Source organism: Eublepharis macularius, chromosome 7, assembly GCF_028583425.1.
Source record: "Eublepharis macularius isolate TG4126 chromosome 7, MPM_Emac_v1.0, whole genome shotgun sequence".
Classification (NCBI taxonomy): domain Eukaryota; kingdom Metazoa; phylum Chordata; class Lepidosauria; order Squamata; family Eublepharidae; genus Eublepharis; species Eublepharis macularius.
In genome coordinates, this window is record NC_072796.1 from 7,624,987 (window position 1) to 7,644,490 (window position 19,504).

General features: G+C 43.9%; 1 protein-coding gene across 1 annotated transcript in view; it reads left to right on the plus strand.

Annotated features, from left to right (window-relative positions):
- The window catches only part of CFAP61 (cilia and flagella associated protein 61), a 198,205-nt gene that overhangs the window by 173,374 nt on the left and 5,327 nt on the right, over positions 1-19,504 (plus strand). The window contains exon 26 of the mRNA XM_054984388.1: positions 17,111-17,201. Coding sequence (XP_054840363.1) covers positions 17,111-17,201 — 91 coding nt within the window. The remainder of the gene's footprint in view (positions 1-17,110; positions 17,202-19,504) is intronic.

Genomic DNA, 19,504 nt, shown 5'->3' on the forward strand with positions numbered 1-19,504 from the left:
GGCTTCAGCTGATAACTCCCAACTTAGGGACTGGATCTGCAATTCAGATGCAGCAATCGATCGGGTATCGATATCTAAATCTAGGGCAGCCCTCTGGTATAAATTAATAAAGTCTGACCACTCAAGATCCACGTACCTAGTCAGCATTTCTAACCACCACCTTAGAGCCTCTTTTACGGCCTCACGCTTTCAGTCCATGCAATCAGCCTTCTTGGCCAGCCGCTACTCTCGGACGCCCAAGGAAAACCGTGTTTGGATTTGTGGACTATCTGTAGTGCGGAACCTCCCTCATTATTTATTATACTGCCCACTCTATAATGCACCCAGAATTAAATTTCTGGCCAGAATTTTGCCTGCCACAGCCACATACTCAGAAACTGAGAAAACCGTGTTCCTGTGAGCAGACAGCGGCAGTCACGTATTCTATACAGTTTCACAATTTCATTAGCAGCCAGGAAGATCAGAGCCAGGGTTTCTCCAAATGAGGTGTCCTTAGGATCGGTATGATTCCTTGTACAATTTATTTTAATTTTTCTACCTGTGATGCTGGATGTAACTGTTTTTATATGAAGCATGTTTTTTAAAAAAATCTTGTGGTGGCCTATGGCTAATGACAGTACTGCACTGCAATAAAAAGGTATCACTTGGATTTTGCTTTGGATTTTGTATGGACTGATGTGGCTGGTACACTTTTTTTCAAAACAGCTCTTCTCACCCAAAGGAAAGTGCAGTTAAACCATATTTCTAAAGAGTATCCACTAATATTCTTACTTTGTATACACACATTGATATTTCCAAGTCTACTATATGCATATATAATAATGTTTGCAAATAATTAATTCACGTAATTGAAGATTCTGAGATGTCATGTCATTTGTTCTGTTAAAAAATTAATAAAGACCAAAGGAGAAAACACAAGAACAGAAGAACAAAGCTAGGCAAGTAACATTCAACACAATGTTCACAGAATCAGAGTTGGAAGGGGCCATGCAGACCTTCTAGTCCAACCCCCTGCCCAATGCAGGATGAGCCTAAAACATCCAGCCTCTTCTTGAAAACTGCCAGTGAAGGGGAGCTCACCACCTCCCTAGGCAGCTGATTCCACCTTTGAACTACTCTGATCATGAAAAAGTTTTTCCTAATATCCAGCCAGTACCTTTCTGCCTGTAATTTAAACCAGTTGCTTCGAGTTCTATCCTCTGCTGCCAAATGGAACAGCTCCTTGCCCTCCTCCAAATGACAGCCTTTCAAATATTTAAAGAGAGCAATCATGTCCCCCCTCAATCTCCTCTTCTCCAAACTAAACATTCCCAAGGCCTGTTTACCCCTACATCCAGATCATTGATAAAAATATTGAAAAGTACCGGGTCCAAAACCGAGCCCTGCAGCACCCCACTGGACACCTCCTTCCAATCTGATGAAACACCACTGACCACCACTCTTTGGGTGCAGCCTTCTAACCAGTTCCCTATCCACCAAACTGTCCTATAGTACAGTCCACAGTCTTCCAGTTTACCCATTAGAATGTCATGGGGAACCTTATCAAAAGCTTTACTGAAATACAGGTAAATCACGTCAACAGAGTTTCCACGATCCAGTAAGCTCGTCACTCGATCAAAACCAAGTTGGTCTGACAAGATCTGTTGAAGACAAAACCATGTTGACTTCCTTGGATCACTAAGTGGTCCTTCAGATGCTTACAGATTGATCCCTTTAAAATCTACTCTAATATCTTCCCAGCAACAAAAGTCAGACTGACCAGCCTGTAGTTTCCCGGGTCATCCTTCTTCCCTTTCTTAAAGATCGGGATAACATTCGCTCTTCTCCAATCTTGTGGTACATCCCCAGTCCTCCAGGAGGCCTTGAAGATGATGGACAGAAGCTCTGCAAGTTCTCTAGAAAGTTCTTTGAGCACTCGTGCACACCATCCGGCCCAGGGGATTTGTATTCATGCAGTGCAGCCAGGTGCCTCTCCACAACTAGCTCGCCAGGTGCCCTGTCATTTGTTCTGGATGGGCTCGAGTTCTTCAGGGAGAAAACAGAGGCAAAAAAGTCATGAAGCCTCTCTGCTTTTTCTCTGTCCTCCCAACAGCCGTCTAATTGCCACTTTTACCTTGTGTTTGCTTCTCACATATCTGTAGAAGTTTTTCTTATTGTAGCGAGCCCCCCTGGCCAGACCCAGCTCATACTGAGCGTTGACTTCTCTGATGGCTGATCAGCAGTACCTAGTAACCCTCATATACTCCTCTTTAGAGGTCTGTCCTCCTCTCCATTTACTGAACATTTTCTCCCTTAGCTTATTCTGGAGCTCTCTTTTCATCCACATCGGTTTCTTGGAACCCTTACCATGTTTCTGTCTTGCTGGAATAGTGAGGGCTTGAGCTTGCAAAAGCTCATGGTTGAGAAGAGCCCACCCTTCACTCGCTCCTTTTCCTTCCAGCACTTGGAATGGCTCTCATCAAGCCTCTGAGTTCATTGAAGTCGGCCCTACGAAAATCTAACCTACAAGTCTGGCTACAAACTTCCTTGGACCCCCCCCCCCCCCACAGCAACTGGAATTCGAGGAAGACATGGTCACTTCCCCCTAAGGTCCCCATCACCTTCACCCCATCTACTAATTCTTCCCTGTTGGTTAATATTAAGTCTAGTATGACCGAGCCCCTTGTAGCTTTCTCCACCATTTGAAAAAGGAAATTATTGGCCAGGCGGGTCAGGAAGTTGCACGAGTCTTGTCACTTTCCTGAGCTCGTCTCCCAGCACATATTGGGGAAGTTGAAGTCACCCATAATTATAAGGTCCTGATGTCTGGATACTCTACCAATCTGTTCAAGGAGGGCAGAATCCATTTCCTCTTCCTGGTCAGGCGGTCTGTAGCAGATTCGAACAACAATACCCTTTGTATTTCCACCCATATACTTTCCACCAGGCTGTCAACCACATTCTCCAGAACTTGCTGACAATTAAGCCCTCTCCTCACATACAATGCCACTCTGCCTCCTCTTCTACACTTCTGTTTTTTCTTGAACAACTTGTACCCATCCACTACCACATTCCAGTCATAGGAATCATCCCACCAAGTCTCAGTCATTCCTACTATATCGTAGTCCTCTGTTTGCAAGAGAAGCTCAAGCTCTTCCTTCTTATTACCCATACTTTGGGCATTGGTATATAGGCACTTGTAGCCTTGTACCTTTGTTTGATCTGTCCTACCTAGGTGGGCCCCCGCTGTTATCATTTCTTCATTGAAATCCCCTTGTCGATCATCCCCTTCCCCTTGTGGAATCCGTTTAAAGGTCTCCTGATGAAGCTGTCCAGGTTCTTTCCAAACATTTTCTTCCCTGACTTTGAGAGATGAAGTGTCAGTTCTAGGGATGGCAGTCCATGACAGATAGATCCCCCAAACCCCTCACAGCAAGTACTCCAGGGTCTTGGTTGAAAAGGTTTTATTATAGAGATCCATTAAGTTCACAGGCACCTTCAAAGATGAATAGGTTGGCAGGAATGAGAATACAAGCATATGCACTTTGATATGAGGAGCAGGATTCCTGCTCCTCTGGGGCAGTTAGCAATAAGGCACAGAAGTCCCAATTCTCATGAGAAACACAATAGCTTTGTCTGGCCAGAGAAAGCCAGAAGATTACAAGGAATTCAACTCCCTCTGTCTCTTGCGAAGAGTTACAGTTTAGTACAAGGTCAGCAAGCAGGCTTCATAGATAACAGTCCCAATGTTAGTACTTTTGGTTTTAGGCAAGCTCGAAATGGCATGAAAATAATGGTTACAGTACATGAGCATAATAAGAGAGCATATAGTTACACAGTATGATCAAATCAGTCAAGGGAACAGAGAACATATGAATGGCATGGATGAATGGTATGCAGACATGACATGAAGCCTATCATGTGCTAGAAGGCCTTCTCCAAGAAAACGTATCCTGTGGTCCCAGAACCCAAAGCGCTCTTGCTGGCACCACCACCTCAGCCAACAATTCATCTTGAGTATTGTCAGTTCCCTTCGTATTCCTCTTCCTTTGACAGAAAAGATAGAACAGAATACCACCTGTGCCCCCACTGTCTTCAACTGCCTTCCAAGAGCTTCATAGTCCTCTTTAATTCTTGCGATGGTATTTGCGGCCATGTCATTCGTTCCCATGTGCACTAGCACAAATGGGTACTGATCCGTTGGTCTGATCAGTTTCGGCAGTCGGTCTGTAATATCCTTAATTCTGGCCCCTCCAGATTTTTGTGGTTCTCCTTCCACTCTCGTCTCCGTCACCATCTCAAGCACCTCAAAACGATTCTTGAGCTCCAGTTTGTTCTGCAGAACTGAGAGGAGGCTCAGAAGGGAGATTGACTCTTCCTTCTTCTCTTGGGCTTACTTCTTCATGCTTGTGCAGAGCCCCCAGGCTCTTCTCAATAAAATCCTCCCCTTCCTTGATTTCCTGAAGGGTGGTGAGCCTCTCCTCCAGGCTCTGGATCTTCTCCAAAAGCCTGACCAGCTTACACTTCTGACAAGTGAAGTCCATCTTCTCTTCCGGGAGGAAAACAAACATGGCACACTCCATGCAGGTGACTGGAAAGGGGCCTTCTGTCGACATCATCGCCTTCCAAGTATATTCCAAGAGTACTCTGAGCAGAGTTTCAGAGCCGACAGGCTAAAAGGCAGAAATACCAAAAAAAACCCAAAAACCTTACCTTCTAGCAGCAGCTCACCACGTGCTCTCCTTGCCTCAGCCCAGCTGTCTCTGTTAAAAGCAGAGGTCATCTAACAAACATACAATGCATTATATTGGTGGTACTGCTGGACGCAGACCTCCTGTTGGATAAACAGGTGGCAGTGGTGGCTAGGGGTACCTTCCACCAGCTCTGGCTAGTAAGTCAGCTGCAGCCCTTCCTGAGCAGGAAAGATCTTGCCACTGTAGTGCATGCTCTTAGTAATATCTAGATTAGATTACTGCATTGTGCTCAGTGTGGGGCTATCCTAGAAGACTGACAGCTGCAATTGATACAGAATGCTGCAGCCAGAATATTGATATGAGCAGATCATACAGGCTATATCACTCCAGACTTGTTCCAGCTACACTGGCTCCCAGTTTGCTTCCTGGCCCAATTCAAGGTGCTGGCATTGATCTTTAAAGCCCTATATGACTTGGGACCAGGATAACTTAAGGACTGTGTTCTCCCATATGAACCTACTCATCAGCCCTGGTCATCTTTGGAGACCTCGCTTCTGGTGCCCCTACCATCTGAGGCTACGTGGTTATAAACTATAAATGTTGTAAATAAAATAAATAAAAAAACAATAATAAATAGATGAGAGGCAACCTGAGAAGGGCCTTCTCAGTCACAGTGCCAGAATTTAGGAACTCCCTGCCCGGGGAGATTTACTTGTCTCCTTCTGTCAAAAAAGGGGATAAAGCCTTTTTGATTTCGTTTGGTGTACCGCCAGCAAAGTCTTATTGGCCTCATCCCTGGTTTATGTGTGTCTGTATGTTTGTTTATATGTCTATATATTTTAATTGTATTAATATCTACATTTTAAATGTTATTTTAATGTTTGAAATATTTTAATATCTGTTGTTCACCATCTTGGGGACCCTATTTGTGTGGAAGGGTAGCATACCAATGTTTTCAATAAATAAATAATACTTGCAATCAAAATCTATGGAAGAGTCTTAACCAAATCATAGTTAACACAGAATGTTACAGCTAATACTACTTCGTCTGCATATTCTTCCATTTTACTTTATATAAGGAAACAATGCACTGTCTAAAACTTTCAGTGATTTCAGTGGGCTCAGACTGGAGTAAATCTGCACAGGATTATTTCCCCAAAACAATGAGCATACTTTCTCATTGCACAGGTGCCTAAAACATGTTAGTGTGTTCATTAAGGCTACATTCTTTGAGTCTCTCTGCACAAGATGCCAGGGCATGTGTTCGCCAAGTGTAGGGAGATGCAATGTTAGCCAGAAAGCATAGTTTAAAAAGACAGAGCCGGCGGAGATCACACCTCAAAGGTTTCATTAATTTCATCTTTGCCTCCTGGAAAGCTTTGTCAATTGCACCTCTGCAAGTCTAAAACTGTGTGGGATCTCAACCAGAGGGCAGCAAGGAACAGAAATGGGTTGGAGCTGCCTTTCAGAACTGGGCTTCGACCTGGAGAGCATATAATGGGCTGAAGTTGCCCTTCTGGCATTTCACAGTCCATTCACACAGCTCCAGTGTATAGCAAAGCCTTTGCCATGCTGCCAGCTGTCTTTTTAAACTACCCCTCCTGGGTACCATTGCATCTCCATACACGTGTTCTTCACGTGTCAGATGTCTTGTGTAGAGAGACTCTGTCATCAAAAGTAGAAACAAGCCCCTTCCCCAGGATTTTGAATAAATTGCCAGCTAAAACATGGCGTTTCTTCCCTATGGTACCTATAGACGGCACGCAGAATCATAGGAAGTAAAATCTCACTGGCAGAATTATACTGCTTTAGACCAAAACTTTACAAAGAAATCCACAAGGCGTTAGTTGGGGGAGGAGATACACTGAATGGTTTTCATTTTATTTTTTAACATATTGATAACATGCAGATAGGATTCTCATTGAAATTCAGGGATTATATTAAACCAGCGGTGGGTGTTGAATATGAAGATTAGATGTCAAGCAGACATTCAAAACATCAAGAGGATTTGTTTACTCAAAACCAGGACATGGTGTGCTGCTCTGCAGAATCCACCACTTCAAAAGCAGCGCCAGGGCATGTTGTTGCTGAAAAACATTCCACCTTAACACTCCAACTTCACCCTTCAGGCTTCCTTAAGGTTCCTGTTGGTTTTCCTTTCTGTCAAAAAAAGAGGCCGTGAGCGTGGCTGAATGCACCCTAATGCCACTTTGTACATTTTGTGGTCTAATTAGAGGCAAAGAGGTGTGCATTTTTTGAAAAAGAAAGCCAGAATAAGGGTGAAGGAACACATGAAAGCCTTAACAGCTTTCCCTTTCTGCTAAAATTAAATGCTAACCCTGAATCATATTATTAAAGCTATACTCAGAGAATAGATCAATATAAATACCCAAGCAGTTCTGGGAGGCATTGGGTTTATTTTATGTATTACATTACTGGGTTTTTAATGAATAACTGAGCTCCTAATGAGCAGCTAGACTACCCAGAAATCCAAGGATTAAAAATTAAAAAGCTGCTCTATGGCTTCTTCATGCTGAAAGCGTACTCGTTCGTATTGATTAAGGAAGCTGTTCAAAATAAGTAAGATTAGTGAGTCAGAAAAGGAGCCAGTAAAAAAATGCTTTATTCTCAACGTATAAGTATGAGAAAGAAACCATATTTTAACATATGCCGTGTTTCTATAGATTTTTGTATAGAATAATGTTGCTATTATACTCACACACGTACATACATACGCAGGGGAACTGCAAGCACTCGCAAGGAGCGTCACATGTCCCCCTCCCCCACTGTTTCCTCTTTCCCTTCCCTGGCAGCCCCCATAACTTCGCCCGTTTTCCTGCTTCCTTCTCTTCTTCCCAACCACCAGCGAAACCTTGCTTTATCTGCCCATCTTCAGCTTTGCCTCCACCAGTTGAGTGGTGCTGGCTGAGCCAGACCCAGTCGCACAGTGGGGAACTTGGAAGGACTTGTGCGGAAGGGGGGGGGGACCTGGTCCCCTCACTTTCCTCTGTATCCCCTCCCCCACACTGTTTCTTTCCCTCTTCCTGGCAGCTCCCATACCTTCACCTTTCCTTGTGTTTCTTTCTCTGCTTCCCACCCACCAGTCTAGCTTTTATCTGCCCTCCATCTACAGCTACATTTATTATTTATTCACTTCATTCATTTCCTGCTTTTCTCCACATTGCATCATTCTCCTTTCCTCCATTTTATCCTCACAAGGACACTGCAAAGTAATTTAGGCTGAGAATATGTAACTGATCTGAGATCGCCCAGTGAGGTTCTACAGCAGAGTAGTGATTCTAACCTGCATCTCTCAGATTCTAATCTGCAACCACTAAACAACACTGACTGTTGTGAGGTGGCTGTTGTTGAACCGAAACAAGCAGCCATGCCTGGATGAGTCATGAAGGTCGCTTGGTAACCGGTTGCCCAGTGGCTGCTCGTGGCCATAGCACTGATGAGTCCTCCTTCAAAGGCCAAAACACCTCTGGACAGGGGCCTGCCCCTTTCCCTGCCCTTTTTCTTACAGAAAACAAGTCTTGAAGGCTTATGATACTGTTGTGGTTGCCTAGCAGTCGTCGCTGAGGTTTCTTAAAGCTACAGATGCTCCTTTTTTAAGATTTCAGATTTCTCTGCAAATGGGGCTTTATATAGGTTCATAGAAAGATCTGTCTTGTCTGTTCATGGTCCCAATCTCTAGATTTAAGTATCCACAAATTTGACCATGTTGAGAATTCAATATGTTGATAAAAATGTGCAGCATTGTGTTTAACGGTAGCTGGATTGGACCTGTATTTAGAAAGTATGGCTTGTGTCCTATGTTTCCACTCTTCTGAGCCTCTTCCAACAAAGGAAGGCTCCTGAGACTGGAGGGAAACTTCAAACTTGAAGTGGGCCCCTAAAAGCCCTGCTTTAGGACTTGCCTGTGGGTAACCATAGAATATCATCCATCTTCAGTTTATGTCGCTGTCTTGAACCAAGAGGAAAGGCAGTGTATAAATCTTTTAATAAATAAATAAAATAGAAGGAGACCAGCTGTATCATAAAGCCAGGTTGATGCACCTGGCAGGCATATAGGGGTGGATGCAGCCACTGCGTTCAGCAACATCAGAAGCCTTCCTCACCTAAAGAGCCTTCCTCCAACTTAAATGGCTCTCTCACGGAAGGGGCACTTCAGTTGGAAGAAGGTTTCCGAGCCTGGAGGAAGACTTCCAACGTCACTGATCATTGGGGCTGGATCCACCTCTTTAAGCTGGGCTGATAATGGCCCATTTGTGGTACTCTCGCCAAAAATGTCATTCTGACATACCAGAACATACTATACATACACATTTCGGAAATGTTGGACCAGTTGAGAGCCTGCCCCTGGGTGTGCTGGGAATATGCACTGGGGAAATGTATCCCCCGTCATACAATAGTATGAGACTGCTGTGCTTTGGGCTGCGATGAATAGCTTCCTGCTCTCCTGGTTCTGAACTCCAGTGGCCTGTTGCTGTAGTTCAGTTGCTGCAGAGGGCTGACCACTAAGGTATAGGAATAGTTGTGCAATGGGGAGAGGGAAACCACCCACTTTCTTATGCTGATGGAAGAATTTGGGCTGCATATTTCCGAAGCTTATTTTCTCCACCTCTTTCTAGGATACTTTAGGGTGCTGCACCCTTGACAGCTAAAAATGTCCTTGGGGAGGGGGGATGACAAAAGAGCCCCTCTTCCTGGGCCTTCGGAGCAGTGAGGAGTGACGCTGAGATCTTCCTGCCTTCCCACCCCCTTCATAAGGGCAACTGCTAGGTTGATCCTCTCATCTTTTAGAAAATGTGGAGCCCATTGTGAGAGCCTTCGTCACGCAGGAAGAGATGGGCTTTATTACAACACATATTTGCTCAGCTTCATAATCTCTTGTGGAGGCGCCCGTACTCAGGTCTGGTGTTTACTAGATTCCTTACTAGGCATTCCTCCCAGATAGAAATGGGAACAGGGCCTCTGGGAAAATCTCTCATATAGTTTTGTCAAGCTGAACTATAACACCCTAGAAAGACAAACTTTTTTTTTGTAGAAAAAAAATTATTTATAAAATCCGATATACCAACATATTGTTACATTTTTTATCTTTTGTTGACTTAACCAATAAACATTAAACATTATTGAACTGTTCACATCAATTCTGTTCTTGTTATCTTCTTTGTGTAACCATTTTTGTTTACTATGATACTAAAGAAAAGGGATACCATAAAGTAAAATTACAATATTTCCTTGCATAAATTCAGGTAGTATTATGAAGTTAGTTTAAATTATAAGTTTTATTTTGTTTGCAATAAGACTTTGCATGATCATCTTCTATAATAACTATAAATTTACTCTAATATTGTAGCTTGAATATTTATAATAAACAATAGTACCCTCCTCTTTTACTCGTAAGTTATAGGAAAAATACAAACTAACACAATTACCAGAGGGGTTGTGGTTATTTAAATACTACTTGAATTCAAGCTTGTAGTATGAAATATACAAAAATAATAATTACACTGTAAGCACAGAAATAAAAAATCTATCTATTGTTTTATATAGCCCTCAATAACTCAAATAGTTATTCCACTCTTGGGTTATTTGAAAATTTTCCAAAATTAGGGGCTAGTTTTCTGTAATAATTCCCTTATCCTTCCTGCAAACCTCTTAGTCTTGAGAAACATTTCTATATTAAGCAAATAACCCCATTATAAGGTCCAATTATTTTCCTGCTTCGTATGGACAAAAAAGGAGAAAACAAAGTTACTAAAGCTGTTACTGATGGTTTCTAACAGGAATTTTACTTCCCTTTTGGGGTGTTGGTGGTTGAGATATCTTCCTTTTGTAAGAAACATTTTCATATTCCATAGGGACAGTAACCTTGACATTTTGGAGTAGGCTTAAACCTGTTTCATGATCCACAGCATAGTACGTCATTTCTTGGTGTTTCACTTGAAGTTTAGTGTGGTTTGCCCATCTGTAGCTAATTCTTGCCTGTCTTAATGAGTTTGCAATTGGTTTAAGTTCTCTTCTTCAAAATTTCGTTGGGAAGATCAGGGTATACTGCGATAAGTGTACCATTAAAGGAGAGAGTGTTTTGTTTTCTTGTGGTTTCTTGTGATCTTCCTTCAAGTCCTCCAATCCGGGAAGATTGCCAGAATATCTCTTGGTCCTTTTCTCTCGAGATGGTTTGGGATGCTGACTCAGTAAGTTTTAGAGATTATCAGCGTAATTCTCTCCTCTAGTTGTAGGCAGCTCGCCAGCCAGTTCATCAAAAAAGTGGGTAAATCTTTGTTTGCTGTTATTTCTTCCTACAAACCTCTAAATTTCAGGTTCTGTTGCTGAGACAGGAGTTCTAAGTTTTAAATTCTGTCTTGCATCTGCTTATTTTCTTTTTGCAAAGCTTGTATTTCATTTTGTGTTGTAATGCTGAGATCCATAGCACAGTCTACTTTCTGAATGGCTTAGTTAATACCTATCTTTATCTCTGCAAGTAGGTTGGTAATTTTCTCCAGAATGTTAAATTCCCCTCTAGAATCATAGAATCATAGAGTTGGAAGGGTCCATACAGACCATCTAGTCCAACCCCCTGCCCAGTGCAGGATCAGCCTAAAGCATCTCTGACAAGTATTCATCCAGCCTCTTCTTGAAAACTGCCAGTGAGGGGGAGCTCACCACCTCCCTAGGCAGCTGATTCCACTTTTGAACTACTCTGACCGTGAAAAAGTTTTTCCTAATATCCAGCCGGTACCTTTGTGCATGTAGTTTTAGCCCATCGCTTCACATCCTACCCTCTGCTGCCAACTGGAACAGCTCTTTGCCCTCCTCCAAATGACAGCCTTTCAAATATTTAAAGAGAGCAATCATGTCCCCCCTCAACCTCCTCTTCTCCAAACTAAACATTCCCAAGGCCCTCAGCCTTTCCTCGTAGGGCTCAGTCTCCAGACCCCTGATCATTCTTGTCACTCTCCTCTGCACCCTCTTGATTTTGTCCACATCCTTTTTGAAGTGAGGCCTCCAGAACTGCACACAATACTCCAGGTGTCGCCTGACCAAGGCAGTATAGAGAGGGGCTATGACCTCCTGTGATTTCGATGCTATGGCCCCTTTGATACAACCCAAGATTGAATTAGCCTTTTTTGCCACCACATCACACTGACTGCTCATATTTAGTTTACAGTCCACTCTTACCCCAAGATCTCTTTCACATATACTACTGCCCAGAAGTGTATCCCCCATCCAGTATTTGTGCTTCCCATTTTTGTGGCCCAGATGTAATACTGTGCACTTGTCTTTGTTGAATTGCATCCTATTCACAGCTGCCCACTTCTCCAGAGTATTCAGGTCTTGTTGAATTTTAATTCTATCTCCTTGGGTGTTTGCTACCGCTCCCAATTTGGTATCATCAGCAAATTTAATGAGCAGCCCTTCCACTCCATCCAGATCATTGATAAAGATATTGAAAAGTACCGGGCCCAAAACCGAGCCCTGCGGCACCCCACTGGACACCTCCCTCCAATCTGATGAAACGCCGTTGACCACCACTCTCTGAGTGCGGTCATCCAACCAGTTCCCTATCCACCGAACTGTCCTATAGTCTACTCCACAGTCTTCCAGTTTGCCCATCAGAATGTCATGGGGGACCTTATCAAAAGCTTTATTGAAATCCAGATAAATCACGTCAACAGAGTTCCCCCAATCCAGTAAGCTGGTCACTCGATCAAAGAAGGAAACCAGGGGGCTCAGGTGGCATTCTCTTCTATCCTTCGTCACAGGAAGAGGAGCACACAGGGAGCGGACCATACTTGAGGTGAATCGCTGGCTGAGATGGTGGTGCCGGCAGGAGCGCTTTGGGTTTTGGGACCATGGGATAGGTTTTCTCAGAGGCGGCCTTCTAGCACATGATGGGCTTCACCTCTCAAGGGCAGGGAAGAAAACGTTTGGAACGAACCTGGAGAACTTCATCAGGAGAGCTTTAAACTGATGCCGCAAGGGGCAGGGGACGATCGACATGGCAACTTCAATGACGAAGTGAACACAGTGGGGACCCACCTGGGTAGGAAAGGTCAAACAAAGGTACAAGGCTACAAGTGTCTATATACCAATGCCCAAAGTATGGGCAAAAAGAAAGAAGAGCTTGAGCTTCTATTGCAAACAGAGGGCTATGATATAGTAGGAATGACTGAGACTTGGTGGGATGATTCCCATGACTGGAATGTGCTAGTGGATGGGTATGAGTTGTTCAAGAAAAAATGGAAGGGTAGAAGAGGAGGTGGAGTGGCGTTGTATGTGAGGAGAGGGCTTGATTGTCAAGAAGTTATGGAGAATGGGGCGGACAGCCCGGTGGAAAGTATATGGGTAGAAATAAGGGGAGGAAGGACAACGGGTATTATTGTTGGAGTCTGCTACAGACCACCTGACCAGCGAGAAGAAATGGATGCTGCCCTCTTTGAACAGATTGGCAGAGTATCCAGACATCAGAACCTTGTAATTATGGGTGACTTCAACTTCCCCGATGTGTGCTGGGAGACAGGCTCAGCAAAGCATCATGAATCATGCAATTTCCTGACCTGCCTGGCCGTTAACTTCCTTTTTCAAAAGGTGGAGGAAGCTACAAGGGGTTCGGTCATACTAGACTTGATATTAACCAACAGGGAAGAATTGGTAGATGAGATGAAGGTGGTGGGGACCTTAGGGGGAAGTGACCATGTCCTTCTTGAATTCCAGTTGCTGTGGGGAGCCAAGGAAGTTCATAGCCAGACTCGTAGGTTAGATTTTCGTAGGCCAACTCCGATGAACTCAGAGGCTTGATGAGAGTCATTCTGTGGTCAAGTGTGCTGGACGGGAAAGGAGCGAGTGAAGGGTGGGCCCTTCTCAAACATGAGCTTTTGCAAGCTCAAGCCCTCACTATCCCAGCAAGACGGAAACATGGTAAGGGCTCCAAGAAACCGATGTGGATGCACAGAGAGCTCCAGAATAAGCTAAGGGAGAAAAAGGAAATGTTCAGGAAATGGAGAGAAGGACAGACTTCTAAAGAGGAGTATATGAGGGTTACTAGGTACTGCAGATCAGCCATCAGAGAGGCCAAAGCTCAGTACGAGCTGGGTCTGGCCAGGAGGGCTCGCTACAATAAGAAAAACTTCTACAGATATGTGAGAAGCAAACGCAAGGTAAAAGAGGCAATTGGACCGCTGTTGGGAGTAGATGGAGAAACTCTGATGCAGGACAGAGAAAAAGCAGACAGGCTTAATGACTTGTTTGCCTCCGTTGAGCAGCCATCTCCCTGGCTCTGTAGAGAGGGGAAATTGACAAAGCCTTCCGATCACTTTTAAAACAGCTTCCCGGTTAACATTGTGACTCCCTTCACGTGCTCCTCCTCTTGTAATTCGTCTCTTGTAGCTTGGCTCTAAGAAAAATGTAAGGGAAGGAAAAAATAAGTAAAATTTTTCAGCTTCTTGTGTGGGGAAGTTTGTGGTCTTGGCTTGATAGATTGTGGGATGATAGGGATTCTCCTCTCCTAAACTCTGCAGGATTGGAGACATTCTTGGGCTTGCATGTTACTCTTGAAATATTAACCTTTGGGGGAGATGTTTGCTGTATTGTCTCCATCTAAGCTAAAAGCGGTGCTGTGCTCCTTCTCGTGGCATGTCCCTCCCAGGTGGAAACAAAAGATTCCTCAGGATAATCCTCTCTTTCTGTGGGGGGGGGGGATCTAGGATGTAGTCAGGGGATGGGGGTGGGTTTTCCTTGCAGCTCCAGGTACCAAGCATCTACTCAATCACTAGTCTCAATAAGCATAATAAAAATCTAGCGACACCTGAAATACATTTATTTCAGTGTGAGCTTTTGTGGGTCACAGGCCACTTCTTCAGATACATATGTAATAGAAACCTGTACTGGGGAATTTTAATGGGGCTGAGGAAGTGGGAGGAGTCAAGACTTGGTGTCCTCCCCCTTCACCTGCTCACAAACATTCTCCAGTACAGTTTTTAGGTGGGTAGTCCTGTTGGTCTGCAGTAGAACAGAAGGTGCCACTGGACTCAAGTCCTGCAATTCCCCAGTACAGTTTTTCATTACATCATCCTATGAAGAAGTGGACTGTGACCCATGGAAGCTCACGCTGAAACAAATGTTGTTAGTCTTTAAAGTGCCAAGGGACTTTTGTTAGTCATGCTAACATGCTACAAAAGGTTTGCAAGCCTGCTGGATAAGTCTGAGTCTCTCTGTCCCAGGTCTTGGGCTTAGAATGGTGTAATTCTGCTTAGGATTGCACCGTTAATGTAGGTGTGTGAGTTGCAGATGCAACAGAAGGTCTGCTTTCAGGAGTGGGAAGGAAGCATGCCAACCTACAACTCACTGCCATCTCCCGTTGCGTGCCGTAGGGTCCCTGTTGTGGAGAAAAATGGGTATAAATAACTAAAGACACAAACAGTGCCATTCTAAGCAGAATTACACACTTAAAGTAAATGGGTTTAGAAGAGTGTAACTCTGTTTGGGATGATACTGAAAGACATGGTACCAGTCCCTTAATGAAATCTAACTGAGTTATTCAGCTTTGATTTTGTCCTGTCTAGATCTGATTAGGTAGATTGCAAACAGACCTTCCGATTCAGTGACCTAAAGTTGCTGTTTTTCACACCAAAGCCCAAAGCACTTCATTGGGTTTCGTTCTGCATCTTGAAACGGCGCTTTCTGCTTCTAGCAATGTATTTAGTTTACTCTGTGGGAAAAGGGTGACCAGTCATGAGTAGTGGGAAGGGTTGCCTACTCCGGACTGGGAAATTCCAGGAGATTTGGAGGTGGAACCTGGGAAGGGCATAGTCTGGGGAGAGGAGGGAGCTCATAGGAGCCCACTCTCCAGAGATGCCATGTCCTCTGCTGAAACTGATGTCTGTCATCTGGAGATCAGTTGCAATCCCAGGGGAACTCCAGGCCTCTCCTAGAGGATGGCAACCATAGTAGTGGGGCTGTTTGAATTAGGCTTCTGACACACGGGTTTCACTGTAACCCATTTGACAGAAGGTGCATTATGCTACTTGGTGGTGGAGAGTGCCCTCAAGTCATAGCTGATTTATGGCAACCCCAGTGGGGTTTTCATGGCAAGAGACTAACAGAGGTGGTTTGCCATTGCCTGCCTCTGCAACCCTGGTCTTCTTGGAGGTCTCCCATCCAGGGCTTTTTTTCAGTGGGAATCCGGTGGGACAGAGTTCTGGAACCTCTTGAAAATGGTCACAGCGTGGAGGGCAATCTAAACTCCCCTCTGTCTGGAGATCAGGGGGCGGAGCCACCGGCCATGTGGCTATTTTCACCGAGGGCAATTTAAACTTTAAAAAACTCCCCCCTCGTTCCAGCTGACCCAAAGTGATGTCATTGTGCAGTCCTGAGTCCCACCACCTCTTTCCCCAGAAAAAAAGCCCTGCTCCCATCCAATTACTAACCAAGGCTGACCCTGCTTAATTTCCAAGATCTAATGAGATCAGGCTTACCTGGGCTATTCAGGTCAAGGCAATACCATTTATTGGTGGTGGAGAGTGCCCTCAAGTCATAGCTGACTTATGGTAACTCCTGGTGGGGTTTTCATGGCAAGAGACTAACAGAGGTGGTTTGCCATTGCCTGCCTCTGCAACCCTGGTCTTTGTTGGAGGTCTCCCATCCAATTACTAACCAAGGCTGGCCCTGCTTAACTTCTGACATCTGACAAGATCAGGCTCACCTGGGCTATCCAGGTCAGGGTATTATGTTACCTAGTTATATCTTAAATTCCTTCTAAAAATAAATCTTTATACATTTCTAGGGATATATACTTTTTAAAGAAAAAAATTAATCCCAGTTATCTCATTGAGATTTTGAGTGTCTTACACAAATCATGATTTGCACAGAAAAATAAGTTTCTATGTATCATATTCTTTCTTGCAGAGGAACATAAACATCAAAGACTTCCTTGTACAGCAGATTCAGCCCATTCAGTGCAAGGAACATACTGCAACATTGTTGTGGCCTGTTTTTCTGCCCTTTATTAATCCAGAAACCTTAATGATGAACAACACTTGTGTCATTGTCTACACAAATGTAATTTGTTTATGCAGGAGTTCAGTTAATCCTGCCATCTGCTTTTCACAAATGAGGATAGATAATGGAGACACAGTTCCTCACAGGTCTTCAGGCTTTTAAATTCTGATAAAATCAGGATTCTTCACTGGCTCTTGCCACAGCCCTGAATTAAGCCACTTTAAATGTAATTACTGGAGCTGGCTGTACATCAGGAACATCCATTAAAAGAATTGATTGACCATGCTGTTATGGGACGCATTTTATGAACAAACTATCCTGATGGGTCCCGAGCCGTAATTTATAAGAGCAAAAAAGCAGGTAAATACTTTATTAGTGGTTAATGAGAAGCTCTCTGGGTAACTAAATTTCTTCTTTTTAATCAGCTACTTGAAGGAGCCTTGGGCCTTGGTCATCTATCACGATCGCTTTATCGATCTGAGGAAAGAACTGCGCGAGATCCTAGTATCCATCCAGGTAAAGGAAATGACCACCATCTGCATTTTATCATGTGGATGCCATGTGAATTTATTGTCGTGGGTGGCTTGAGGAGTTTGCTTTCAGCTTCCACTTTAAATGTCCTATTCCTGTATTTTATTTGTGAAAATTTAACGTGATCCAGGACATCGGCTATGGACTTTGGAAAGAATACTCTACAATTGTATTTAGAAGTCCTGTTCATTTCTAGCATCTGGCTCTGTGGACACCTTACTTTATTAGATTCTAGTGTATTTAATAACTGCTCACCAGTAGGGGACCTGATTATAAAATAGTTATAATTATAAAGCTTACTGATGCAACCATTTCACAGTTTTTGAACAGTAGGGCTATGCGAAACCTGTCCATTTATTTTCACTGGCACCCTGCAAAAGCTGGCAAGCGGCTTCCGTAACGCAGATGCACAATACTTATTACGACATAGTAATTCTCCACCACCAGCTTATGGTCAGATCAGTCACGATGCAGATAATGGAGCTCCGTTGGCTTTAATTGCCTACGCGCATGACCCCAATTCAGACCGGGGCTGCACAGGAAGCGGGAAAGGGTTTTAACTTCCACGTGGATGAAGCCGTGCCCTTTCCTCCAGCCATGCTGTTAGCATTTTGAAAGAAGGCAAGGGCTGAAAGGGCCTGTCTTTGCCCTGCGAAAGTGCTAATAACAGCAGCAGCGGGTTGGTTAGCTAATCTATGTGGGGGCTGAAGGGTAACCTCTTTATTCTCCTCCAGGTGGTCCCATTCTGAATTCCTGTGAGCGTACAGTTCAGCTTTTTAAAGATGGGCAGAGATAAGAACACGAGAACATAAGAGAAGGCATGTTGGATCAGGCCAATGGCCCATCCAGTCCAACACTCTGTGTCACACAGTGGCCAAAAGACCAGGTGTCACTAGGAGTTCTGCCAGTGGGGAAGGGACACTAGAAGCCCTTCCACTGATTGCCCCCCAGACACCAAGAATTCAGAGCATCACTGCCCTAGACAGAGAGTTCCATCGATACCTTGTGGCTAATAGCCACTGATGGACCTCTGCTCCATGTGTTTATCCAATCCCCTCTTGAAGCTGTCTATGCTTGAAGCTGCCGCCACCTCCTGTGGCAATGAATTCCATGTGTTAATTACTCTTTGGGTGAAGAAGTACTTCCTTTTATCCATTCTAACCCGACTGCTCAGCAATTTCATTGAGTGCCCACGAGTTCTTGTATTGTGAGAAAGGGAGAAAAATGCTTTTCTCTACCTTCTCTATCCCATGCATAATCTTGTAAACCTCTGTCATGTCATCCCTCAGTCATTGTTTATCCAAGCTAAAGAGCCTCAAGCGCTTTAACCTTTCTTCATAGGGGAAGCGTTCCATCCCTTTAATCATTCTAGTTGCCCTTTTCTGCACTTTTTTCCAGTGCTATAATCTCTTTTTTGAGGTGTGGTTACCAGAATTGTACACAGTATTCCAAATGAGGCCGTACCATTGATTTATACAAGCGCATTATGATACTAGCTGATTTGTTTTCAATTCCCTTCCTAATAATCCCCAGCATAGTGTTAGCCTTTTTTATTGCCTTTGCACACGGTGTCGACATTTTCAGTGAGTTATCTACCACAACTCCAAGATCTCTCTCTTGGTCAGTCTCCACCAGTTTGGACACCAAACTGGACCCCGTAACCTTCACCACATCTGTTTGGAGCCTTAGTTGTACATAATGACCTCGCTTCAAAAGTACAAATCTCTGTCCAAGCAGTACTGAGCAAATCTGAATCATTCTTACATGTTTATTATAACCCACCATTGTATTAATCGTGCAACATGCCCCCATTGAAAAGTACAGACATAACTCTTATGTCAGATAATACAGACCAATTTCATTATTTCCCACAGAATGCATGTGATTATCCACAGCTGTCTTAATTATGCATAATTTTCTGTATCCAGTCACTTTCTTTTTGCACATAGACCTGACGATACTGTTTTCAACCGTTTTGAATGTTTGTGCGGTGTTTGCATACGATCCCTAGCTAGCTTTGTTGCACAGCACCCTGATCCTCTGGTCACTGCTTTTTCTTTTTCCTTTCTTTTAATGGATCAGACAATACTGTTCTTGAACAATACGGCCTTTCTAGGCCGTTGTGTGCTGCCGCATTAATGCCATTTTAACTCCGTAGATCTGCAGCACCCCTCCACAACTGTGCCATAGGCAGAAGCCGTACCTAACACACGAGTGACACGGGTCATACCCAGAGGGCTTGAAAGCTAAGAGGTACATGTCCATCATGTGCTGGCCCAGCACTTGAT